The sequence below is a fragment of the Maylandia zebra genome, linkage group LG18, assembly GCF_041146795.1.
Source record: "Maylandia zebra isolate NMK-2024a linkage group LG18, Mzebra_GT3a, whole genome shotgun sequence".
NCBI classification, from domain to species: Eukaryota; Metazoa; Chordata; class Actinopteri; order Cichliformes; family Cichlidae; genus Maylandia; species Maylandia zebra.
In genome coordinates, this window is record NC_135184.1 from 462,202 (window position 1) to 488,827 (window position 26,626).

At 46.3% G+C, this 26,626-nt stretch overlaps 2 protein-coding genes across 2 annotated transcripts in view; both read left to right on the forward strand.

The window, feature by feature from the left end:
* The first annotated feature begins 6,743 nt into the window (after positions 1-6,743).
* On the forward strand, positions 6,744-14,380 carry ttc19 (tetratricopeptide repeat domain 19). Its single transcript, XM_024805946.2, has 11 exons — positions 6,744-6,873; positions 8,082-8,209; positions 8,312-8,403; positions 11,478-11,588; positions 11,672-11,710; positions 12,838-12,894; positions 12,962-13,023; positions 13,104-13,198; positions 13,465-13,628; positions 13,708-13,870; positions 13,943-14,380. The coding sequence occupies exons 1-11, from the start codon at positions 6,776-6,778 to the stop codon at positions 14,098-14,100; spliced, it is 1,167 nt and encodes a 388-aa protein (XP_024661714.1). The 5' UTR covers positions 6,744-6,775; the 3' UTR covers positions 14,101-14,380.
* Positions 14,381-16,863: 2,483 nt separating this feature from the next.
* slc4a2a (solute carrier family 4 member 2a) overlaps positions 16,864-26,626 on the forward strand; it is a 34,697-nt gene continuing 24,934 nt past the window's right edge. Inside the window, exon 1 of the mRNA XM_076876650.1 lies at positions 16,864-16,968. The gene's annotated coding sequence lies outside the window, so the exon portion shown is untranslated. The remainder of the gene's footprint in view (positions 16,969-26,626) is intronic.

The window sequence follows — 26,626 nt, forward strand, 5'->3', positions numbered from 1 at the left end:
TTCAGTGACCCCCAGTAACCACCATTTGCTAGGGACATCTGTTCCCTGATTGGTTGATGAGGTTACATCTGACACATGCTGAGTGACCACAGAGTGGCGGTAAAACTGGAAAATAAAAGGTGAGACTAGTGATGGCCCGCTTGAAGCTGACGCTCCGGAGCGTGTGTCGAAAAAAACAACACACTGGTTCAGAAGCACTGTGTCGAGGCTTGCTTCGTTTGGCAAAAGTCACGTGACCAGTGACGTCCGAAGCTTCATTACGCACGTAACTGCTTCGGTACCTGATTCAAACGGATATAAGGAAGTGAATCATCCACGGGATTCGTGGAGTGTGCTGATGGTGACAGATAGCGACGAGGTGATCATTCCACTGACAGATATGGAGCCAGCGAGGAAGAGAGGACGTTCTGGTGTGTGGGAATATTTTGAGTTGATTTTGCTCAATTCATTTTATCTGCCGAAGTGAAAAACTTGAAATGTCCAAAATCATGTTTTCATAATGTAAATATCATTACAGCATATGACTTTAGGAACACTTCCATGTGAATTAAAGCTGATGAAGACTACAACAATGTATTTGACACTATACATACATTACATTGCTACAGTTTAGAAAATCATTTTGTTTATTGTTTTTAGGTGATAGTCTGCAGGACCCAGGAATACCTGCATATCTACCAGCTTGCAGTGTAGTTCCTGCACTCCACAGCCTCTTCTGTTCCATGCAAGTGGATTTTCTCCAGGGCAGGAGAAACTATTTCTAAGAAAAGAAACAGACTCAGCCAGCGCACAGTAACACTAATCCTCTTTTTAAATGTAAATAACAAAAGGGCTACCTGACATAGATCATGTTTTTACTTTGCAAGTTCTTGATTAGGGGTGGGTTTTGATTATCGCCTTTCTGATTACAATCCATGCTAAATTGAATAAAGTGATATTGATTCATTAAAATCCCGTGTCGATTTGTAAATTAACGTTATTATGCCTGAAACGCCAGCATCTCAGGTTAAACCTCACAACATGTCGTCAAACACCATGCAGCTAAAACAGTAACTGGGAGCAGGTTTACGGATTCTGCATACAAACGTGAACACAGAGCGCGGACCCGACGCGTCAGAGTCAGATTTTGATGTGTCGTCAGGTCCGCGCTGTGTTTGCCTCTTTTTTTTCGCTGGCTTCTGCAGCTGCAGGTTTCATAACTCTCTGTTTACATCTCTAATTGAGTCTCACATGTGTCAGCTTTCTTTTAATAGATACGAAATTATGGATATATACTGTTAAATGATCAGAATTGTAATATTTCTGACTGAGGCAAAACTTTCCAGATTCCAATCAAATTGAATCGGATCCTGTATGGAATCAAAATGATTCTACAAATCAGTAACGATGCAGCCGTACTCAGCTTCCTAAGCATTTTCCCTTTCCAGTTCACAATCAATCCCACCCCTAGGTCAAAAATATGTATAGGACAATTGGCCTCATCTAATATTTTGTATGAACCTGTCCAGCTGTCCAGTGATTAAACGACAAGTAGATGGAGGCAGGACTCCACAGCAGGGGCATACTCCATAATGTGCTGTGCGTTATCATATGTATATTATATATATTGCTCACTTATTGTATTTACCAACATCAAGGAGTTATGAGCAAAGAAAGGCCACCATAGTGCATGTTTAAATAGGGAAAGTTTATTGATCAAAATGTATTACGCAGATACGCATTACATTTTTTTCAGCCCCCCAATCGAGAAAACAAAACCAATTACATGTTCAAAGCAACGGAACGGTGGCCCAATATCGGAGAGAACTCCACTCTTGAGTGAGCAGTGATGATTGAGCAGTCCGTTTTATTTTGCAGATTCAAGCTGCTCTTCAAAATTTTCACCACCAGATGTCACCGGAGAGGACTGTGTTGAAAAGCTTCGAGTAATGAACCGTTTTTCAATACAAGCTTCAGTGCTTCGGAAAGCTTCATTTGGCCATCACTAGGTGAGACCAACAGTTTTACCTCAGCTTTAAGGTGACTTCCAGTTTGAGTTCAGACAGTACTAATTTCAGCCACCCAATCACAGGCAGCGAGCTCATCGCCGCAGACACACAGCTGTTGAATGCCCCTCCTGACTCTGGGCGGAGCCTCACAATCAGAAACCTGGGGCCCGTTCTTCGTACCGCGCTAAGTGAGTTAACTGGATTAGATTGTTGACGATTTCGCGTGATCTTGGATCGTTCGGTTCTCCGAAGCTCATCCGGGACTTGCTGTCATAGCAACAGAGCCGTAAGCGTAAACCTGCTGGGGAGCAGGTTCACTTTATGTAAACAGGATTAGATCGCGGCCACGCAGGTATGCCCGCGTCATTCATACGAAAGCAACAGCGATATTCCACCACTGTTTCACCATAAATAAATAACATCAATGTAACTAAAGATAATGCAGCACTTGATCCTTTTATTGATGTCACACAGATACATACAGGTCATTTCCTAAAAAAGGGAAATGTACTATTAACATTCTATTACATGTATGTGATTATTACAGATGTAATTCATATTTCAGAGTAGTAATAGTAAATTACTTCGTGTAATCAAGATGAGAGACCACGGCTATAAAAGCGAAGGTGGATTTGGGAAGCCTGTCGCAGCCATGTCCTGTCCGTATACGCGAGCAGCCCATTGTGGAAGGTGCAAGATTGATAAGGAGAGTCCTCAGAATTCAGCGTATATTGCGGGATAGACAGGATCCTTTAGCTCAGCGCGACAGTGTGCTCATAGAGAGATATCGATATTCCCGTGAGGATATTATTTACTTAACCAACTTGTTGACGAGGGGGTGCAGGACCTCCACCTGTCTTTTTTTGCTCTGCCTATTTCTTGGTTGCTGTTATAAACAAACAGATTATTCCAGGGTCTCTTTCCAAGAGACTAAAAGCAATATAAGTGATAAATATTACCATTCTGTAGAATATTCTTATATTTCACTTTTACCTGTTCCCATGTTCTAGTGGGTTCTGTTGTGGCTCTAATGTGAAAGAGGATAAAATATAACATATTATAATATAATGTAATATAATATTGGATAATATAGTGTAATATAATAAATCTACCCTACCGCCTACTGGTGTTGGCCAGAGGGGCCGATGGCGCGATATGGCAGCCTGGCTTCTGTCAGTCTGCCCCAGGGCAGCTGTGGCTACAACTGTAGCTGCCTCCACCAGTGTGTGAATGTGAGAGTGACTGAATAGTGGCATTGTAAAGCGCTTTGGGTGCCTTGAAAAGCGCTATATCAATCCACTCCATTATTATTGTTATTATTAAATTACTTACGAGTTTAATTTGTCAGCAACTTCCTGCCAGCCCTCGCTCCTTGCTTTTGCAGCCTTTGCAGTATTCCCTTGCGTTCTGATTAAACTCTGAAACTCCTGAAATCCCTCACTCAAGAGTTCTTGCTCTGCTGCCGAAAAATACCGAGCCGAGCGCTCTCCTTCGACATTTTCGCCGACCAATCAGAGGGTTGCCGATCAATGTTTCTACTATCGATGCGTAGCCCCTTTTACGACACATTACTGCGTCCAGCTGTACTAATCGTCAACAGCAGGTGTGTTCGGGGAACCGGATTAGCGCGCTCACGGTTAGCGCGATGGTTTGGTCTTGGATGTTTCATTTGATCTTGGATGTAGTGAGCGACGTACGAAGCACAGGGCCCAGGGCCCTATTTCAGGAAGCCAGTTTAGAAAACTCAGAGTGAAAAACGATACTCAGGGTTGAGTAACCCCGAACTGTCCAACTCGTAATATTCGGTTTCAGAAAGGCTGATAACAATTAGTTCAGTCAACGCGGAGTTGCTTTAACCCCAAGTTAAGCGCGCGCACGAGGATACATAAAGCCCTGATTAGTGGAGCACAGATTAAGCGAGTCACCATGGAGACGGAGGGAAAGAAGGCGTGGTCAATGTATTTTACAGCGCTTGAGGCCGAAATTCTGATGGCAGCATATGCCGATAACATGCAAATTCCGCGGAAAAAAAGTAACACAGCCTCAGCTGCAAAAGAAAGTGAGCATGCATGGCAAAACATAGCCGACAGAGTCAATGCGTGAGTGTTAATTTAAACATTGATCTAGGGATTTCCACCCATTTAACACGTTATTTTATCATATTTTATTTTTTATTTCATACATTTTATTTTGTGATGTGATGTGAGCGCAGGTGCAACCCAACAGGCCCCAAACGTTCCTGGCAGCAAGTAAAAATGAAATATAAAAATATAGTCCAAACAGGTGAGGTGTAATTGTATTATGAGCCATAGTGCTTGGTCTGTTTGTCCCATGTAAATCAATTGCAGTTAGAGGCTACATTAATTTCCCCTCTGTAAGCACTTATTGAAATTATCTGAGCACATTACAAGTACATATTTGCTTACTCTGTATGCTCAAATATGACCCGTTATAGCCAACAGAAAAAAAGCGGAGGCCCGAAAAACAGGTGGGGGTCCTCCACCACCACCACCACTCACAGAGCCTGGCCACTTGGCTTCCACATTTGTGATAATGTTGGCAGCATCACATATGATCTTCACAGTGCAGAGAACACAAATTAGCATCCATTACTATAATGAAATAATTTGTTAGTTTGAAATGCTACAGGGAACTATGTACCTGTACATTAATGCTGTGGAAAGACTTCCTGTTCACATAGTCTCCTTCATTTACTGAAGGAGCAATGATTGGAATGTGAGTGCCATCTATACAGCCAATCACGCCTGGGAACCGTGAGAATAAATGTAAAATTTAAGTAGTAGTTCAAGTATCACCACATCATAAATTAAGTTTTGTTCATCCTGATACCTGCAATTTTGTGGCATCCCTCTTTGATAAATCTTGTGGGTCTGTGACCGGGGAACACCACAGACGAGTACAGGAGACGTTTCAGTGCAACTGTAACATTCCTGACTGCCCGACAGACGGTAGCCTTGGAAACGTGCTCAGCGTCACCAATATTATACAGAAAGCTCCCGTTTGCAAAAAACCGAAGTGCAATACAAATAATATGCAATGAACTGAGAGAATGTCGGCGATGTGTCACATGAGCAATATTAGGCCTGAGGATGTTATCCAAATAAATTATAGATTGTGCTGAAAAACGGTAACGTTCACACAGGAAATCATCAGGAAATGATAAAATGTCCAAACGCGCTCTAATCACTCTCTCCCGGCGGAGAGCTCTGCGGAGAATTTGGGCTTCAACATCTACTGGCTCTTCAAGGAAGGGGCACGCCATGTCTGACACTTCCTGCAGTCAGGTTTCTGACAAAGAGGCGGAGAAGGTCAGGGTTAGTTGAAGTAAACCTGCTAGGGGGCAGGTTAGCTTCACGGAGTGTGTCGTCATAGTAACTCACTCAGAATTAATCTAAACTCGCTTTGTGAAACCGAAAACCCAGAGTTTTCGTTAACTCAGGGTATACTTACTCAGAGTTTGCACTAAACCGGCTTCCTGAAATAGGGCCCTGGTCAGGTGGTCTGAGTGTGGGTTGCAGTGCTGACCTTTCAACCCCACACTGAGATTCGCTGTTTGAGCCCAGCCGCTTGATTCTGACGGTTTTCCGGTCTCAGCTTTGATAAATGTGTGTCGAATTTGGTGTTTTACTTTGAAAACTCTGTTTTTAAAACTCGTAATAAAGTGGCTGAGAGTGTGTTAACGGACACTAGCGGCCTGGAGGCTGATTAGCTTCAGAGCTGTTTTTGTTCTTCGGGATTCCTCACAGTTTGTTTCACATGACATCATCATGACATCATCACAGGCTCTGCAGGACTGAGATCTGTGGCTGCGGTGCAGTGAACTCAGCTTCATGTTTAATAAACCAGTCTGAGCTCATCGGAGCTTTGTGACGTCAGAAGATGGTACGCTGACATCTTAAAGGCACGGACGGTTTTTTTTTTTTTTATATGAACTTTATTTAGAACAATAACAATGACAATCTCAAAGAGACAAGCGACATATTAAATCAGTCAGAACAGAATCACATCTCCTATGCACCACAATGAAATCGACAATAACTGAAAGTAAACATACATACATACACACACATATATATATATGTATATACACGCGCATACATACACATCCATATTCACACATCTACATAATAATAATATAAAAAGATGAATAACCAATACAAAAATAAATAAGAATAAAAAAAGAATGAAAAACAAGGAACAGAAATAAAGAAGACAAGGGGGATCATAAAATCTCTAAAAGTGAGGTTCCATAAAGAAGACACATAACTTAAATAAGGGGCTAAGAAAAATCAAACTCTTCTAAAAATCTATGCAATTTGATTGCTTGGGGCTTATTTATTAACTTAAGAGATTTACGGAACAGGGAGAGGTCGTTTTTAAGAGCAGGCCATGAAGGGGGGGATTTAGCATATCGGCATTTATGTATGTAATACTTTAAAGGCACGGACGGTGCAGCTGTAACACTCAGGTAAGCTGTGCCCCGCCCCCATCACACTGCTTCCAGACTCATGACTTGCCTGTTAGAGGCCTAGAAATTATCCTTTCAAAATAAATGAGAATTAATGACGAATGGAGTAAAAATCTCGTAATTTTATGTTATTTTCACTGTATCTGTTTAATAACATCTCAATAAGAAATTGAGATATTTGTGGAGATATTTGTTGATCGATTTTTTCAATTATTCGACACTGGAGAGATTATTTGCATTTATTTTGAAGGCGCAGGGTCTGGAGTCGTGTTTTCCGCTCGTTGTGTAAACAGTAAAGATGGCGGCCTCCGGTGTTCTCCGTGCTGTCCTCAGGCAGACTCTGAGCAGGTTCGGTAGTTTCAGATGGAGCCTGCGTCACCCGCGAGCTGCACACAGGTGAGCGACCGGAAACTGCGCACCAGGGTAGGTCACATTTCACACGATTTGAGCCTCCCGCGTCCTCACACCAGAGTCCATTCAAAAATCTGCAGCTTTTACAGCTTCTCTGGTCCGCATCACTGCAGCCAGGGTGCAGTGATGATGGGCAGAGGAAGGTTGCTGGTTTGAATCTCTGACAACAACAAACATCAGCAGCAGAACAGCTGGAGTAACATCTGCACCTGTGCTCTGTTACACACACACACACACACACACACACACACGACCAGCAGGCGAGGAATTACAAACCCCTCATCATCAGTGGCACGCCAGTGGAGAGAGTGGACAGTTTCCGATACCTGGGTGTCCACATCACTCAGGACCTGTCATGGTCCTGTCACATCAACACCCTGGTTAAGAAAGCCCGTCAGCGTCTCTTCTTCCTCAGAAGACTTAGAGACTTCCATCTGCCACTGAAGGTGCTCAAGAACTTCTACTCCTGCACCATCGAGAGCGTCCTGACGGCAAACATCTGCACCTGGTTTGGGAACAGCACCAAGCAGGACAGACGAGACCTGCAAAGGGTGGTGCGCTCGGCAGAACGCATCATTCAATCAGAGCTCCCTGACCTGCTGTCCATCTACACCAAGCGGTGCAAGTCCAAAGCTAGGAAGATTATGATGGACCTCTCCCATCCCAACAATGGACTCTTCTCACTGTTGAGGTCTGGGAAGCGCTTCCGCTCCCTTAAGGCCAAAACAGAGAGAATGAGGAGGAGCTTCTTCCCCCAGGCTATTCGGGGCCTGAACCAGGTGTAGGACTGGACTCTCCCAAACACGTCACTATAAGACTGGACTCTCACACACGTCACCACACATTTCCTATAATCCTATAATTCCTATAATTTATAATCCTTATCTTTATAATCTCTTCTGCTATTTGCACATTCTTTACTGTAAATTCCTAAGTTAATTTGTAAATTTTTGTAGTAAATTGTAAATATTGTAAAACTTTTCTTCTGTCATTTAATGGTCGGGCATTGTACAGCTACAAGCATTTCACCCCCATGTCATACTGTGTATGGTTGTGTGTGTGTGACAAATAAAATTTGAATTTGAATTTGAACTTGTCAACCAGGTGTAATGACGTGGTAATGTGACAGTAACCGTGGCAACCATATCATGTGCATGTGAACTAAAAGTTTTTACTCGCTTTTGCTTCTGCAGTCTGAGCATTAACACTGTCAGAAGTCAGAGCAACGCTGTGACATCACAGCCTGTGGAGGGCTCACGCTGCTCGGCATGCTGGGTAACCGTGAGCGGAGGAGGAGGAGGGGTGCTGTGGGCAGCGCTCGGTATGGTTGGTCACAAACATTGTTCTTCATCAGCTTTCATAACCTGTTCCTACTTCCTGTCACCTCTGTGACCTCACACTGTGTGTGTGTGTGTGTGTGAAGCCTTCTCCCTGTTTGGCAGCAGTGAAGAAGACAAACGCGATGAAGCTCAGAGGAAGGAGGACGAGATGATCCTGCTGCTAAAGAAAGCCAAGGTAACACACACACACACACACACACACACACACACACACACACACACACACACACACACACACACACACACACACACACAGCAGTGCTACTGTGTGTGTGAGATGCTGTATATTAAAGAATAGTGTGTCCTGACCAGTGCTGCTTAAAGAGGACATGAAACTCTGTGACGCTGGGTTTAAGTAACAAAGTTTAAAAACATGTTCAGCAACATCTGCCGTCAGAGCGGAGTCATGTGATTGGTTGGTTGTGGCCAACAGACTGTAGTGCTGCAGCGATGAGTTCCTGTTATAAACCAGGAGAAAGTGTCCACGTCACTGTCTGCTGCAGGAAGTGGCTGTTTGGGTAAAAACCAGCTGTTAGCCGTGATGTTGGGCTTTGTAAAGCACTTTATGAACGAGGGCTGAGTCTGTGTGAGCCGGGGGACAGGTGTGAGTCAGGGGACAGGTGTGAGTCAGGGGACAGGTGTGTGCCAGGGGACAGGTGTGAGTCAGGGGACAGGTGTGAGCCAGGGGACAGGTGTGAGTCAGGGGACGGGTGTGAGTCAGGAGTCAGGGGACAGGTGTGAGTCAGGGGACAGGTGTGTGACAGGGGACAGGTGTGAGTCAGGGGACAGGTGTGTGACAGGGGACAGGTGTGTGCCAGGGGACAGGTGTGTGACAGTGGACAGGTGTGTGACAGGTGACAGGTGTGAGTCAGGGGACAGGTGTGTGACAGTGGACAGGTGTGAGTCAGGGGACAGGTGTGAGCCAGGGGACGGGTGTGTGACAGTGGACAGGTGTGAGTCAGGGGACAGGTGTGAGCCAGGGGACGGGTGTGAGCCAGGGGACAGGTGTGAGCCAGGGGACAGGTGTGTGACAGGTGACGGGTGTGTGTCAGTGGACAGGTGTGAGTCAGTGGACAGGTGTGAGCCAGGGGACAGGTGTGAGCCAGGGGACAGGTGTGAGCCAGGGGACAGGTGTGTGACAGTGGACGGGTGTGTCAAATCAAATCAAATCAAATCACTTTTATTGTCACATCACATGTGCAGGTACATTGGTACAGCACATGTGAGTGAAATTCTTGTGTGCGAGCTTCACAAGCAGCAGAGTTGTGCAAAATACAATAATGTAAACAAGCAAAATACAAGAATGGCTACATCTGAAACTAATAAATATATGTCCAATATATAATAGTATATGCATTTCTGGATGTGTATATTAAATATTTTTCTACGTGTGTGTGTGTGTGTGTGTGTGTGTGTGTGTGTGTGTGTGTGTGTGTGTGTACACATATTTTACAAATTAAATAGAGTAAACAATGAATAGAATATATAAAATAAAATATACAGAGTTGAATATGTGCAAAACAGTGGCATTTATATACAGTATGGAGTGCATAATGTTGAAGTTCCAGTAGTGAAGCTGAGGTGTCTATGACGTGTTCAGCAGTCTGATGGCCTGGTGGAAGAAGCTGTCTCTCAGTCTGCTGGTACGGGACCGGATGCTGCAGAACCTCCTTCCTGATGGAAGCAGTCTGAACAGTTTATGGCTGGGGTGACTGGAGTCCTTGATGATCCTCCCCGCTTTCCTCAGGCACCGCTTCCTGTAGATGTCTTGGAGGGAGGGAAGCTCACCTCCAATTATCCGTTCAGAGCACCGCACTACTCGCTGGAGAGCTTTGCAGTTGTAGGCGGTGCTGTTGCCATACCAGGTGGTGATGCATCCAGTGAGGATGCTCTCAATGGCACAGTGATAGAAGGTCCTGAGGATGCGGGGGCTCATGCCGAATCTTTTCAGTCTCCTGAGAAAGAAGAGGCGCTGCTGCGCCTTCTTCACTGTTTTGTTTGTGTGTACTGACCACGTAAGATCCTCAGCCAGGTGTACGCCAAGGAACCGGAAGCTGCTCACTCTCTCCACAGCAGCGCCGTTGATGGTGATGGGGGTGTGTACTTCTCTGCACCTCCGGAAGTCCACTATCAACTCCTTTGTCTTTGCGACGTTGAGGGTGAGATGGTTGTCTTGACACCAGTGGGTCAGGGCGCTGACCTCCTCCCTGTAAGCCGTCTCATCACCGTTGGTGATAAGACCCACCACTGTAGTGTCGTCCGCAAACTTCACAATGATGTTGGAGCTGTTAGTGGCTGTGCAGTCGTAGGTGTAGAGTGAGTACAGGAGAGGGCTCAGTACACACCCCTGTGGAGCACCAGTGTTCAGTGTGATGGGGGATGAGGTGATGCTGCCCAGTCTGACCACCTGGCGTCTGTCAGACAGGAAGCTAAGGATCCAGCTGCAGAGGGAGCTGCTCAGTCCTAGATCCTGCAGTTTCCTGTCCAGCTTCGAGGGAACGATGGTATTGAATGCTGAGCTGTAATCTACAAACAGCATCCTCACATACGTGTCTCTCTTCTCCAGGTGTGACAGGACAGTGTGTAGTGTCAGGGCTATGGCATCATCAGTGGACCTGTTGTGGCGGTATGCAAACTGTAGAGGGTCCAGTGAGTCGGGTAGTGCAGAGCAGATGAAGTCCCTGACCAGCTTCTCGAAGCATTTGCTTACGATGGGGGTCAGGGCTACAGGTCGCCAGTCGTTCAATGGTGTGTGCCAGGGGACAGGTGGTTAACTGATTGTTCGTCCTCTGGTCGAGTGGACCATAGCTTGCTAATTGAACACAGACGCTCTCACAACCCAAATCCCGACGTTGGTTTTGAATAAATGTATTTTCTTTTAATTGAATGTATGTTTGCACTTTGTTCGTTCCTCAGCTGCGAGTCTGCACCAACCAAAACACTGTCTTTGGTTATCAACATGAATACTTGAAAGGAACATAAAATTATCTGTCACTAGAAAAACATGGACTTTCAGACGTACTTAAAGTTCTGTGAGGTCACAAAACCCTGCTTACTCTTTCCCTCCCAGGCTTCCAGACTTTTTGTTCTTAGCGTTTACATGTGGACGGGATTAAAAAAATGAAAATGGAAAATCTCAAAAATACTCTTAAACCCACCGTCACAGAGTTACACCTGTGTGAGAGCAGTGGGGTCAGTGGGTCTTCTTCTGTAACAGCAGCAGTACTGACAACTCTGTGTGTGTCTCAGCTCAGCGTGCATCGGGGTCAGCTGCAGGCCGCCTCGGGGTTCCTCCATCAGGCCGTTGTTCTCGCTCATCAGACGCACAACAACCAGGCCATCATCTACACCTACAGCCTGGTAACATCTGACCTCTGACCTCCGTGAACTTCTCACACACACACTAAGCTGTTTACCTGTTTATCGCTCACCTGTGTCCTCAGATGGCGAACCTGGCCTACGTGCAGGGTCAGCTGGACAGCGTGAGTATCTGCTCCATCACAGAGAGGAAACGGTGACACCTGCTGGTGGAGGCTGGGACTGATCACACAGCACACAAACACTAATCGACTGTCACAGCAAATGTTTGTTATGATCAAAAACAATGTGAAGAAACGTTCAGTTTGTAAACAGGCATGAGCGTTTGTTTTTGTGTCACATGTTGGAGGCGGGGCCTCTAACGTGAGCATGTGCTTTAGAGGATATGCTGGGCTTCTGTCAGGTGGACTCAAGCCGGTCCGTGTCACAGCGCATGCTTAGAATAGGACGGTTGTCGTCGGGCAGTTGCGTGGAGATGATCAGGGCAGCGTTTAGCACCGATGGCTCAGTGATGGTGCCGGAGACGCCATCTGGGTCAGACGCCGGACTTGCAGATCATGTCAGGTGATACTGATGTACGACACGTCTGCAGCAGACCTGTCCTCCATCTTTGTTTGTGCTGTTTGAGCAGTATGAGGGGTCCACAGTGACATTCAGCAGGTAGGCCACGCCCCCAAATGCTCCAGTGGACCTGCCATCAAACAGGAAGTGAAGTTGTTGCCCTCCATTTACAGAAACAGGAAGTATACCTAGAGAAAGCGTCCCCCTGTGTGAGCGTTATCCTGACGTCATTAGAAGTTTCCACCTAAACATGATGCAGCATGTTCTGAAATTCAAACGTACAGCTCTGCTGTCACGTCCAACATGAATGAAGACAGAAAACTAAACAGCAGTGATGTTTGTAGGGTTGCTGAAGTTGGGCTAGCTTGCTGGGCTGCAGCTACATCGGAAGGTTTTAAACAACTTTAAAACGAACAGTGGTGATAAAACCCGAGAGGCTGACAGTGATCACTGACTGTTTTTAGGGGCTTGTTCAGATTAAATAGAAAATTTAAAACGTGAAACACAGCAGCCTTAATAAACACAGACGTTTGTTCATACGTCGTCATTAAAGCCAGATAGCTCTGACGAGCTCAGCGTTCACACACAGCTGACCGGTTTCTCCTCCGCTCGCTCTCGACGTTCGTTCTCGGCGACCTCGTTAATGTGAAGCATTTTTTCGCAGCCAAGGGTCTGTCTGCTATTGGCGGGTCCTCTGTGATGTCATCCTTTGTGCTCCTGTTTCTCGCAGGCTGAGAAACTCTTCAAAGCGGCGATGAGCTTCATGCTGGCGGGAGGAACTCCGCAGGTCAGTGCTCGTTCGTTTCACCTGGAATTCAGCGGGTGAACCCACCTGATTTCCTGTCTGTTTCCAGGACGACAATGCCGTCATCGAGATGTCGCTGAAGCTGGCCACCATCTACGCCGAGCAGAACAAGTGAGGGCAAATTCAGCCGGTCAGCTGACAGGAAGCTGAGGTCACAGCTCCCTGACTTTCTGTGTGCTTTCTTGTTTGAGGGCGGAGCTTGCAGAGCACGGTTTCAGGTTCTGTATGGAGTCTCTGGAGGTGAAACTGGAGAAGCATAAAGAGCCCCTGGGAGAGGAGCCCACAGGTGAGTGGCACAGGGGGGCGGAGTTAGAGCGGGTTGCCTCCGTCTCTTTGAGCCGTGTCACATGAACCCCTTTGCCTTTGAATAAAATCAACATAAGGAGGGAGGAGCTTAACAGCTGGTTACAGATGAGCTGAAGGAGGAATCAGCAGATCCTGCAGAGTTTGGTGGGCTCGTTAGTCCCTCTGCTGGGACTCGAAGGCAGACGCTTGCTGCTGAGTTCAAACGTGATCATGAAGTCACGTGACTAACCTGCGTGTCGCCCTCAGAGGAGCAGGAGGCTCTTAGGAAGGAGACCCGCCTCCTGCTCGGGCTGTGTTTGGACTCACGGGCTCGGTACCGAGCGTCCACGCTGCACCTGAAACAGGCTGGACAGGATTACCAGGACGCCCTGAACATCTGCTGCCAGGAGCAGGGAGAGACACACCCACAGGTAGTCACGCCTACAGGTAATCACGCCTACAGGTAGACTCGTCGGTCGGTATCTAAACTCTTCTTCGTGTCTCTGTCAGACCCTTGTGCTGATGAGCGACCTGGCCACCATCTTGGATCTGCAGGGTCACCATGACGATGCCCTGGCACTGGTCCGGCGGGCGGTGGAACTGAGCCGCTCAGCCGGACACCCGGACCTCCACGTGCTGCTGGGAAACATGGCGGGCATCCTGCTGCACACAGGTGAGCAAGGAACAGAGATCGGGGGGCGGGTCTTACTCCGCCCGTCTCACGCCGTCTGGTTCTGTCCCTCAGGCCGGCTGGATGACTCACTGCGGTTCTACCAGGAGGCTCTGGGTCTGGCCCGGCAGGCCGCAGACCAGGAGGCTGTGGACAGGATCCAGGAGGGACTGAAGGAGGTAAAGGAGAGGAGGAGGCAGGAGGAGGAAGAGGCAGCTGCAACTGCTCAGTGACCCAGGCTTATCAGAACCGCGCCTCCTCCTTCGACTCCACGTCTTCTTCTGTGGTGTTTGCCCTCTCATTGGTAGCTCCGAGGACCCGCTCTGTGTTCTGCTGCTCCGCTGAGAAACACCCAAAACCAGCCGGGACTGAAATCTGCTCCAGAACCAATCAGAACCAGGACGAAGGTCCAGACCCTGAACACGCCCACCCCTCCCCCATCAGTGCTGAAGCTGCAGCTCACCTGTGAGCTCACCTGTCAGCAGGAGACATAAATATTTATGAAGCTGCAAAGGTCGTCACGTGTTTTTCTTTGAACTTTACTGGTCCTCGCGGGGCTGAAGGCCTTTTGCACACTCAGAATGTGGTCTTAGTGTCAGGGCCACAGGTGGGTCATGGTTAGGGTTATGTCAACTGTCCCCACAAGGTTATGAATACACACACGTGTGTGTGAGTGCGCATGTGTGTGTGTCTGACTGATTAGCACAGAAACATGACTGTCACCTGTGACCTTTGACCTTTGACAGTGTGAACATTATTCATAAGGATGTTCCACAATCACGTCCTCGGTCAGCGCTCAGAGGACCAACAGTCCGTCTCCACGAGTCTGAACACATGTTTGAGTCTCCAAATGTGGTTTTAGTGTCAGGGTGACAGCAGCACATTACGTCAATGAGATGTCCTCACTAAGACAGAAAAACAAGTATGTGTGTGTGCGCGTGCACAGGTTCCCACAGAGTGTGACGCAGGTGAACTTCCTGTTTCTGTTTACAGAACATGTCAGAATAAAAGCTCACTGATTACGGTAAACGAGAATCAGCTGCTGCTGCAAAAACAACAGATTAGCACTCACACACACATTAGAATCTTAATGGCTTCTGTGTGTGTGTGTGTGTGTGTGTGTGTGTGTGTGTGTGTCTGACTGAGTAGCACAGAAGCATGAATGTCACCTGTGACCTTTGACCTCCCACAGTGTGAGCTGTGTGTCTGAATTCAGGGGCGGATGCTTCAAAGGCCGCGTTTGTATGCAACGATGTCACAGCAGCGCGACAAAGGCTGCCCAGTTTCAAAGAGTCCTTCAAATGTGGCGACAAATGCGTCCTTCTTTGCCCCGAATTCTAAGGATGGGTCCGATGTGTCCTGCTATATCCCAGGATTCATTGCGGGTCAGTGGCTGCAGGAAGTGGCTGTTTGGCTAAAAACCAGCTGTTAGCCGTGATGTTGGGCTTTGTAAAGCACTTTATGAACGAGGGCTGAGTCTGTGTGAGCCGGGGGACAGGTGTGTGACAGTGGACAGATGTGAGTCAGGGGACAGGTGTGAGCCAGGGGACAGGTGTGAGCCAGGGGACAGGTGTGTGACAGTGGACAGGTGTGAGCCAGGGGACAGGTGTGAGCCAGGGGACAGGTGTGTGACAGTGGACAGGTGTGAGCCAGGGGACAGGTGTGAGCCAGGGGACAGGTGTGTGACAGGGGACAGGTGTGTGAGCCTGGGGACAGGTGTGTGACAGGGGATAGGAGTGTGAGCCAGGGGACAGGTGTGAGACAGGGGACAGGTGTGAGACAGGGGACAGGTGTGAGACAGCGGACAGGTGTGAGCCAGGGGACAGGTGTGAGCCAGGGGACAGGTGTGAGTCAGGGGACAGGTGTGAGCCAAGGGACAGGTGTGTGACAGCGGACAGGTGTGTGACAGGGGACAGGTGTGTGACAGGGGATAGGAGTGTGAGCCTGGGGACAGGTGTGAGACAGGGGACAGGTGTGAGACAGGGGACAGGTGTGAGACAGGGGATAGGAGTGTGAGCCTGGGGACAGGTGTGTGACAGGGGATAGGAGTGTGAGCCAGGGGACAGGTGTGAGACAGGGGACAGGTGTGAGACAGGGGACAGGTGTGTGACAGGGGACAGGTGTGAGCCAGGGGACAGGTGTGTGACAGCGGACAGGTGTGTGACAGGGGACAGGTGTGAGCCAGGGGACAGGTGTGTGACAGGGGACAGGTGTGAGTCAGGGGACAGGTGTGAGCCAAGGGACAGGTGTGTGACAGCGGACAGGTGTGTGACAGGGGACAGGTGTGAGCCAGGGGACAGGTGTGAGCCAGGGGACAGGTGTGTGACAGGGGATAGGAGTGTGAGCCAGGGGACAGGTGTGTGACAGGGGACAGGTGTGAGCCAGGGGACAGGTGTGAGACAGGGGACAGGTGTGTGACAGGGGACAGGTGTGAGACAGGGGACAGGTGTGAGCCAGGGGACCCTAAAACAGACTTTTCCTCCTCTGGCCGAGTGGAACATAGCGCTGATACGATTAGCGCTATTTTATGCAATAAAATAATCTTTGTGTTCCCGAACAGGTCGCTAGGTCACAGCTTAGAACACGCCCATCACACCAAAGACAGGACCGTGTGTTACTGAAGCACGAGCATCAGCACTGAGACCTGATCCTGGAACAGAACACAGGACTGCAAAGTGTATATAAGGAGACAGGGAAGGACATAAGGAGACAGGGAAGCAAATAAGGAGACGGGGAAGATCAAAAGTTTTTCATGCGGCTGATGTCGTGAGAATGTAAAGGTCATTATATGAACACACACACACACACACACACACACACACACACACACACACACACCTATACGTTCCCATAGGCACCGTCACACCTGAACAAGTTAGGTACAGTCATCATTTACCTGTAAACACACACACGGTGGGGTGAAACTGTGGGAATGAACATAATTGCTGTTGTCCTAACAGGTTAATTACACACACACACACACACACACACACACACACACACACACACACACACACACACACACAGCTGTGCTTATAAAAGCAGCTGCAGACGGCGTGTTTCCGTTTCTGCTGGACGACGGTAACTCGACACCTGAACAGGTATGAGCACAAACACACACAGGGGTCAGAGGTCAGACACATTATCATGATAACTTAATTTAAAACCACATTTTCAAATTCATGTTTCAAACAGCTTTAGCTTCACCTGTGGTTCTCCTGTGGTTCATGTTAACTTGGCTCACAGTAAGTGATGCGTTTGGGTGGGATGTTTCATGTTTCAAGTACAGATCCTCTACGTTGGAGCTGGGTATTGTCACTGATTTCTAGAATAGATTTGATTCAGATTCACAAGGTCGATTTAATTAAATTCAATTTGAATCAGGAAAAATTGGCATCAGCCAGTCAGAAATATTAACATATGACTGAATGTGTAAAGCGCTTTGGGGTCCTTAGGGACTAGTAAAGCGCTATACAAATACAGGCCATTTACCATTTACCATATTATAAACAAAGGTTCATCAGAGGTGTGAGCATCACAGCTTTGTGTCAGAGTAACTGAGGATAAAACATGAAGCAGATGTTCCTGGCCTGGCTTTTTATAGCAGATGACCTTAAAATCTTCTGCAGCAGAACAAAAACTGAAGAAAACCATGAATCACCATGTGAACATGAACTGGTGCTGCTGAAGGGAAGCAAAGTTACAGAGGTTTGATTACAGACACAGCTCAGAGATTGTAATTTGGGATCATTTAAAAAATGTTACATTGGGGCGAGCGTGGCTCAGGGGGTTGGGAATCGCATGTGTAACCGGAAGGTCGCCGGTTCGATCCCTGGGCTCTCTGTCCTGGTCGTTGTGTCCTTGGGCAAGACACTTTACCCTACTTGCCTACTGGTGTTGGCCAGAGAGGCCGATGGCGCGATATGGCAGCCTGGCTTCTGTCAGTCTGCCCCAGGGCAGCTGTGGCTACACCTGTAGCTGCCTCCACCAGTGTGTGAATGTGAGAGTGACTGAATAGTGGCATTGTATAGCGCTTTGGGTGCCTTGAAAAGCGCTATATAAATCCAATCCATTATTATTATTATTATTATTATTTCTTCATTGTTAAACAGCAGAAACGAGACTTTCTTGTTGGAAGGCAGTTAAATTAAAAAAACAAAAACAAACAGTGGCTGAAAGTAGACTGGTGGGTAATGATCAAGTGAATATTGCAGAAAACAGAGATTTTTAGATGCTCCTGCTGCAGGAAGTGGGATTTCATCGTGCTGGGCTGTGGCTACAATGTAGCTGCCATCACCAGTGTGTGAATGTGTGTGTGAATGGGTGGATGACTGGATATGTAAAGCGCTTTGGGGTCCATAGGGACTAGTAAAGCGCTATATAAATACAGGCCATTTACCATTCATCGTGCTGGAAGAGAAACAGCAAAAGTCAGAATGAATTCATGACGATGGTTATGTGAAGTGAAATGTGAAGTGTTGTTTGGATCTTGCTTTGCTGTTGGTTCAGTCAGATTTGGTTGGAGAGAGATGAAACCTGCAGCTTCAGAATACCCCCCCCCCCCCCAAAAAAAAAGACGTAAACACATAGGACGCATCAGCATCAGTGAGCCGTCGGCTTTCAGCCCCGACAGCGTGTCCACGTCTGTGCCGTCAGTTGAGAAAGCCGACATCTGACGCATCGGCATATTAAGGATTGTACATTAACATAAAGCTGTTGTACACACACACACACACACACATGAAGAGAGAGAGTATGCATTGTATGCAAACAGCTACCAAACGGCCATCATAATTCATCATACAATGAGAACAGGACAAATCAACAATTAACAATGACTGATTAATATTAAAATCTGTAACATAATGTATTGTTTGGAGTTTAGTCTGTTACTGTTAATATTTTTACCATTTCTTCTTGGAGCAACTGTAACCCACATAATTTCCTTAGGGATTAATAAAGTATTCTGATAGTTTCAGGATAACCTGCCATTATCCAATCACACATCTGCTTACCTGCATCTTTGCTCGTTTCTCCTCCTCTTCTTTTCTCTTTTTTCTAAACTGAGCACCTGATGGCTTTGAACTTTTCTTGTCCATCTTGGTTTTAATTTTGCACTCCAGTATGAACACAAATCCCTCAACTCGAGGATCACCACAACATGATCTAACAGACCTACACCTTAGTTCACAGATTCACTTTGTCACAACCCAGGATTCAGATCATGAATCCATAATGAGCTTGGATTTACATCATTATGAATGAAATACGCTCTATTTGGAAGCAGCAGGCCCCTCCCCTTTCGGCAGGTTGTGTGGAGACTTTAAATCATCAAACTGTAAATTTTAAATTATAAATTGTTATTGATCCTTTACCCCGACTCCTAAAGTGTATATTTATTTTCTTACTCCTCTTATATATATTGTTTGTTTACTTGCACTACTGTAGCTGGAGCCTCGTCGTCTCGTCTCTATATGCTGGACTGTCTGTAGCGGAGATGACAATAAAGTTTACTTCGACTTCAGCAGCGCGCAGGCGCACCGAGGGCTCTCGCGCTCACTTTTCATGTACAGAATTTCGAAAAAACATCGGTGCAGATTATAAGTCTGTATCAGGATGTCTGGTGTTTTCGTGTTTGTTGCTTTGTTTTTATTTTGTTTGATTTTGCGAGTTGGTTATTAGACGCTGCTCCAGCCAGAGACTCCCCCGCCGCCCCGCCCTCTCTTCCCTGTGCCGCCAGCAGCAGGCGCACCTCGCAAACGGGGGGGCGCCCTTACTCCCAGCAAATGGGCGATAGAAAACCGATCGGTGCCTGTGACATTCCCACTATGCGCTGGCATGACGTCGGGCAGCATGAGTACCAGCAATTTTTTTTTTTTTTTTTTTTTTTTTGCCAATACCCGTGATGCTGCCCCGGGCAACTGCCCGTGTCGCCCGTCTAAAACCGCTACTTCATGTGGACCGTGTGAGCCGCGTGATCCGTGTGCTATATTCATGTATTGGAGATTACGTATCGGAATTTCAGGAGCAGGGCCACGCCTTCAAACACGCTCCTTCCAGTTGTCATCTATAGAGGTTCCCCCAGTTCTGCAAGCTGTTCATTCTCGTTTACGTGCCCCTCCCTCCTTGTTCTCAATTCTTTAACTTCTTCACTCCTATTTAGCACACGGGGATCTGCCAGGCCCGGGAACCGTCGCCAGTCCCCATCGAGGTCTTCCCCAAACCGCAGCTCAGTTCATGTCCAAACATTCACCTTTACCTACTAAAACGCTGTCAAACCTAAAATGAGGACCAGCTAGTGAAATAATAACATTTTAGTTTGATTGTTTTTACTTGTGCAGTCAGAGTGACGGTGGACTCGCATGTGTGCAGAGGCTCAGTGGGAATAAGAAAGGCTGTGGTCAGCTGACCTGCTGCTCTGTGCATTTACACACCTCCACCTGGATGGAAGCAGATGTTTCACAGCTGCTTGATTTCCATCCTCTACACCACACGTGTCAAACTCAAGAGTTTACCGTATGCTGCCTGAACACGCACGCTGACAGTAAACTACATCTCCCACAATGCATTTTGATCGTTTGAACCCCAGTGCCCCCGATACTGGGGCAAGAGGGAAAACATGTAGTTTAATGTGATGTAGGAGACGTCAGACTGTCAGCCTAAAGCTCATCAAACCATTTTAATGAGCAGCAAAAAACTAAAACAGCAACGACCACAGAGCAGGTGATTCTCCACGTGCAGGACATGACCATCAGGGACAACTCGCAGTCTAGGTTTCATCACTCTGCGCTAAACTGACTGAACCAGCAGCCAAAGAAGATCCAAAGTACGCTTCAAACATCCTCATTCATCCCCTCTGACTTCCTGCACAGCTCTCTCAGTGTGCTCACACACCAGTTTACCATCAAAGCTCTGCTATCGTCATGAACCAGTCTGCTGCTGTGTTCAGTGTGTCGGCCTCTGACGTCACAGCCCCATTTCTGCTCTACAGCACTGAACACATGTAAACCTCAATGACTGCTCAGCTGTGTCTGTAATCAAACCTCTGTAACTTTGTGAGGAACACGAACATTCAAGTTTTTTTGTTTTCTGCTATAGAAATCAGTTTTTTATGACTGCAGTTAAAAACCTCTGCAGTGAGCTAGCACAACTTCTTCTCTAATGTTATTTCTCACAGTTTAAAGAGTTGTGCTGACAGCAGCTTTTTCTTCATCGTGTAGAAAAACACTTAAATATGGGACTTCTTTACTCTGAAGTTTCACCAGTCCAACCACCCAAGATCACAGTGGGCTGTCTGTGGGCTGCGGTGTAAACCAGTTGGACCAGTAGACGGTTTGCGGCTGGTGTGACGGTGGAAGTCAGTGAATGAATCTGTGCTACACTTGATCTAAGCTAACTGTGAGCATGAACCCACAGCCACTGTGCAGCAATCAATTCAATTCAATTCAATTTTATTTATATTTATTTATATAGCGCCAAATCACAACATAAGTCGCCTCAAGGCGCTTCATAGATACAGAGAAAAACCCAACAATCATATGACCCCCTATGAGCAGCACTTTGGCGACAGTGGGAAGGAAAAACTCCCTTTTAACAGGAAGAAACCTCCGGCAGAACCAGGCTCAGGGAGGGGCGGGGCCATCTTCTGCGACCGGTTGGGGTGGAAGAGAGACAGAGGTTAATAACAGATATGATTCAATGCAGAGAGGTCTGTTAACACATAGTGAGTGAGAAAGGTGACTGGAAAGGAAAAACTCAATGCATCATGGGAATCCCCCGGCAGCCTACGTCTATTGCAGCATAACTAAGGGAGGATTCAGGGTCACCTGGTCCAGCCCTAACTATATGCTTTAGCAAAAAGGAAAGTTTGAAGCCTAATCTTGAAAGTAGAGATAGTGTCTGTCTCCTGAATCCAAACTGGAAGCTGGTTCCACAGAAGAGGGGCCTGAAAACTGAAGGCTCTGCCTCCCATTCTACTTTTAAATACTCTAGGAACAACAAGTAGGCCTGCAGAGCGAGAGCGAAGTGCTCTAATAGGGTGATATGGTACTACAAGGTCATTAAGATAAGATGGGGCCTGATTATTTAAGACCTTGTATGTGAGGAGCAGGATTTTGAATTCTGGATTTAACAGTTTTTTGGACATCCTGATAATAATGAATTACAGTCGTCCAGCCTGGAAGTAATAAATGCATGAACTAGTTTTTCAGCGTCACTCTGAGACAAGATATTTCTAACTTTAGAGATGTTGCACAAATGGAAGAAAGCAGTCTTACATATTTGTTTAATATGTGCATTGAAGGACATGTCCTGGTCAAAAATGACTCCAAGGTTCCTCACAGCGTTACTGGAGGCCAAGGTAATGCCATCCAGAGTAAGAATCTGCTTAGATACCATATTTCTAAGATTTTCAGGGCCGAGTACAATAACCTCAGTTTGATCTGAATTAAGAAGCAGAAAGTTAGCGGCCATCCAGGTCTTTATGTCTTTAAGACATTCCTGCAGTTTAACTCATTGGTGTGTGTTATCTGGCTTCATGGACAGATAGAGCTGGGTGTCATCTGCATAGCAGTGAAAATGTATGCTATGTCTTCTAATGATACTGCCTAAGGGAAGCATGTATAATGTAAACAGAATTGGTCCTAGCACTGAACCCTGTGGAACTCCATAATTAACCTCAGTGTGTGAAGAGGACTCTCCATTTACATGCACAAACTGGAGTCTATTAGATAGATATGATACAAACCACTGCAGCGCAGTACCTGTAATACCTACAGCATGTTCTAATCGCTCTAATAGGATATTATGGTCGACAGTATCGAACGCTGCACTGAGGTCTAAGGGACAAGCACAGAGATGAGTCCACTGTCAGAGGCCATAAGAAGATCATTTGTAACCTTCACTAAAGCTGTTTCTGTGCTGTGATGAGCTCTGAAACCTGACTGAAACTCTTCAAATAAACCTCTGCAGATGATCTGTTAGCTGTTTGACAACTACTCTTTCAAGGATGTTTGATATGAAAGGAAGGTTGGAGATTGGCCTATAATTAGCTAAGACTGCTGGGTCTAGAGATGCTTTTTGAGTAAAGGTTTAACTACAGCCAGCTTGAAGGCCTGTGGTACATAGCTGATTATTAGAGATAGGTTGATCATATTTAAGATCGAAGCATTAATTGATGGCAGGACTTCTTTGAGCAGTTTTGTAGGAATGGGGTCTAAAAGACACGTTGATGGCTTGGAGGAAGTAATTATTGAAGTTAACTCAGAAAGATCAATTAGAGAAAAAGAGTCTAACTTAACATCAATGGTACTAAGAGTAGCTGTAGATAATATTACATCTGTGGGATGATCATTGGTAATTTTTTCTCTAATGATTAAAATTTTATTTGTGAAGAAGTTCATGAAGTCATTACTAGTTAACGTTAAAGGGATGGTTGGCTCAAAAGAGCTCTGACTGTTTGTCAGCCTGGCTACAGAGCTGAAGAGAAACCTGGGGTTGTTCTTATTTTCTTCAATCAGTGATGAATAGTAAGATGTTCTGGCTTTGCAGAGGGCTTTCTTATAAAGCAGCAAACTATTTCTCCAGGCTAAATGATGATCCTCTAAATTTGTGACACGCCATTTCCTCTCCAGATTACGAGTCATCTGCTTTAGGCTACGTGTTTGAGAATTATACCACGGAGTCAGGTACTTCTGATTAGAGACCTTAGTTTTCACAGGAGCTACAGTATCCAGAGTCGTACGTAGTGAGGAGGTGAAATTATTACCAAGATAATCGACCTCTGTTGGGGTAGCGTTCAGATAGCTGCTCTGCTCTGTGTTGGTACAGGGCATTGAAGATGATAACAGTGGGTGGATTATATTCTTAAACTTAGTAAGCAGCACGGTGGCACGGTGGTTAGCACTGTTGCCGCACAGCAAGAAGGTCCTGAGTTCAATTCCACCATCAGGCCGGGGTCTTTCTGTGTGGAGTTTGCATGTTCTCCCCGTGTTTGCGTGGGTTCTCTCCGGGTACTCCGGCTTCCTCCCACCGTCCAAAGACATGCAGCTTGTGGGGATAGGTTAATTGGTTAATCCAAATTGCCACTAGGTGTGAATGTGCGAGTGAATGTGAGTGTGAATGGTTGTCTGTCCCTATGTGTTAGCCCTGCGACAGACTGGCGACCTGTCCAGGGTGTACCCTGCCTCTCGCCCTATGACAGCTGGGATAGGCTCCAGCGCCCCCCGCGACCCTGAAAAGGATAAGCGGAAGCGAATGGATGGATGGACTTAGTTACAGCGCTTTCAGAAAGACATCTACTGTGATAAAGTCTACTCTCCACTGCTGTGTAATCAATTATTGTAAATGTAAATGTTATCAGGAAATGATCAGACAGGAGAGGGTTTTCAGGAAACACTGTTAAATGTTCAGTTTCTATGCCATATGTTAACACAAGATCTAGAGTGTGATTAAAGTGGTGGGTGGGTTCTTTTACATTTTGAGAGAAGCCAATTGAGTCTAATATTAAATGCCATGTTGAGGCTGTCATTTTTAGCATCTACATGGATGTTAAAATCACCCACAATAATTATTTTATCTGAGCTCAGAACTAAATCAGATATAAAGTCTGAGAAATCAGACAGAAACTCTGTGTAAGGCCCAGGTGGACGATAGATGATAACAAGTAAGACTGGTTTCTGAGTTTCACAGCTGGGGTGGACGAGGCTAAGCATCAGGCTTTCAAATGAATTAAAAGTCTGTCTGGGTCTTTCATTAATTAATAGGCTGGTGTGAAAAATTGCTGCCACACCTCCCCCTCGGCCTGTGCTTCGAGGTTTCTGATAGTTAGAATGACTCGGGGGTGTTGATTCATTTAAACTAACATAATCATCCTGCTGCAACCAGGTTTCTGTAAGACAGAGTAAATCAATTTGTTGATCAATTATTAAGTCATGTACTAACAGAGACTTGGAAGAGAGAGACCTAATATTTAATAATCCACATTTCACTGTTTTACTCTTTGGTTCAGATGTGGATACTGTATTGTTCTTTCTTTGTAATTGTTTATGTTTAAGTTGTTTGTTGCTGGTTTTTAGTTTGTTTTTTGTCTGTTTGGGAGCTGACACAGTCTCTATGGAGATGGGTTTTTGGGGGGGTAGCAGGAGGAGAGAAGCTGCAGAGAGGCGTGTAAGACTGCAGCTCTGCTTCCTGGTCCCAACTCTGGATAGTCATATTTTGGGGGGTTTAATAAATTTGTCCATATTTCTAGAAATGAGAGCTGCTCCATCCAAAGTGGGATGGATGCCATCTCTCCTAACAAGACCAGGTTTCCTCCAGAAGGTTTGCCAATTATCTATGAAGCCCACATCGTTTCTGGGACACCACTCAGACAGCCAGCAATTTAAGGAGAACATGCAGCTAAACATGTCACTCCTGGTCTGATTGGGGAGGGGACCAGAGAAAACTACAGAGTCCGACATTGTTTTGGCAAAGTTGCACACCGATTCAATATTGATTTTAGTGACCTCCGATTGGCGTAACCGGGTGTCATTACTGCCGACGTGAATTATGATTTTACTGAATTTACGTTTACCCTTAGCCAGCAGTTTTAAATTTCCTTCAATGTCGCCTGCTCTGGCCCCTGGAAGACAATTGACTATGGTTGCCGGTGTCTCTAGCTTCACATGTCTGAGAACAGAATCACCAATTACCAGAGTTTGACCCCCGGCGGGTGTGTCGCCGAGTGGGGAAAAACGGTTAGACACATGAACGGGTTGGTGGTGTACCTGGGGCTTCTGTTTAGGACTATGCTTCCTCCTCACCGTGACCCAGCCGCCCTCTTTCCCCAGCTGCTTGGGATCTGCCGGGGAACAGCTAGCGGGGCCTACGCTATCTTCGGCTGCACCAGCTACAGGGGCCTGGCTAGCTACGGGTGAATGAAGAGTGCGAAGCCGAGTCTCCAATTCAGTAATCCTGGCCTCCAGAGCTGCAAATATGCTACATTTGTTACAGATATCATTACTGCTAAAGGAGGCCGAGGAGTAACTAAACATCTGACACAATGAGCAAGAAAGTGCAGGAGGGACAGGTGAAGTAGCCATGGTGCTAACGAGTCGGCTACGAGCTAAGCTAAGCTAGCGAAACAGTACAGAGACAGTGAGTGAATACTTTGGCTATAAATTAGGTAGTGAGTACACAGAAAGTGTGCTTCGGATGAAGCACGTGAAGATTATACTATGAAAAAATAATGTATTTAAAAGTTTTTTAATTAAATTGCTAAGCAGATAAGCTACTCAGAAACACCGCTGTGTTTGAGCAGGAACAGGAAGTGATATTCTACCACGAGCGAACATCAAGTCACACACTCTACTGTAAACCCATCACAGTGCAGCAAACTCGCCTGTTCATCCTGCAGAGGATTCTCATGCAGCCTTTAAATAACACAGTCAGTCTGCCCCAGTTTGATTAGCAGCAGGTTTATGAACAAACACAATATGAGACACAATATCTCCTCGCCTTTGAATCTAACCTTCCTGTTTGTCTTATCTCGGCCACATCTCTGTTGAAAATGACATGTTAACGTGACAAAAGTTTGTACTTCAATAAATAAAGAGTAAGTAGTGCCTATAAGTAAGCAAAACAAACAAGAGAACACAGTATTTAGTCAGATACCAGAGTACAGCTGCACTGCAGACCCAAGACCCATTCCAGAAGTCCCTCATGTCTCCTATTCCTGACGCTCTTCCTTGACCTCGATGAAAACGTCACTGAGGTCAAAGG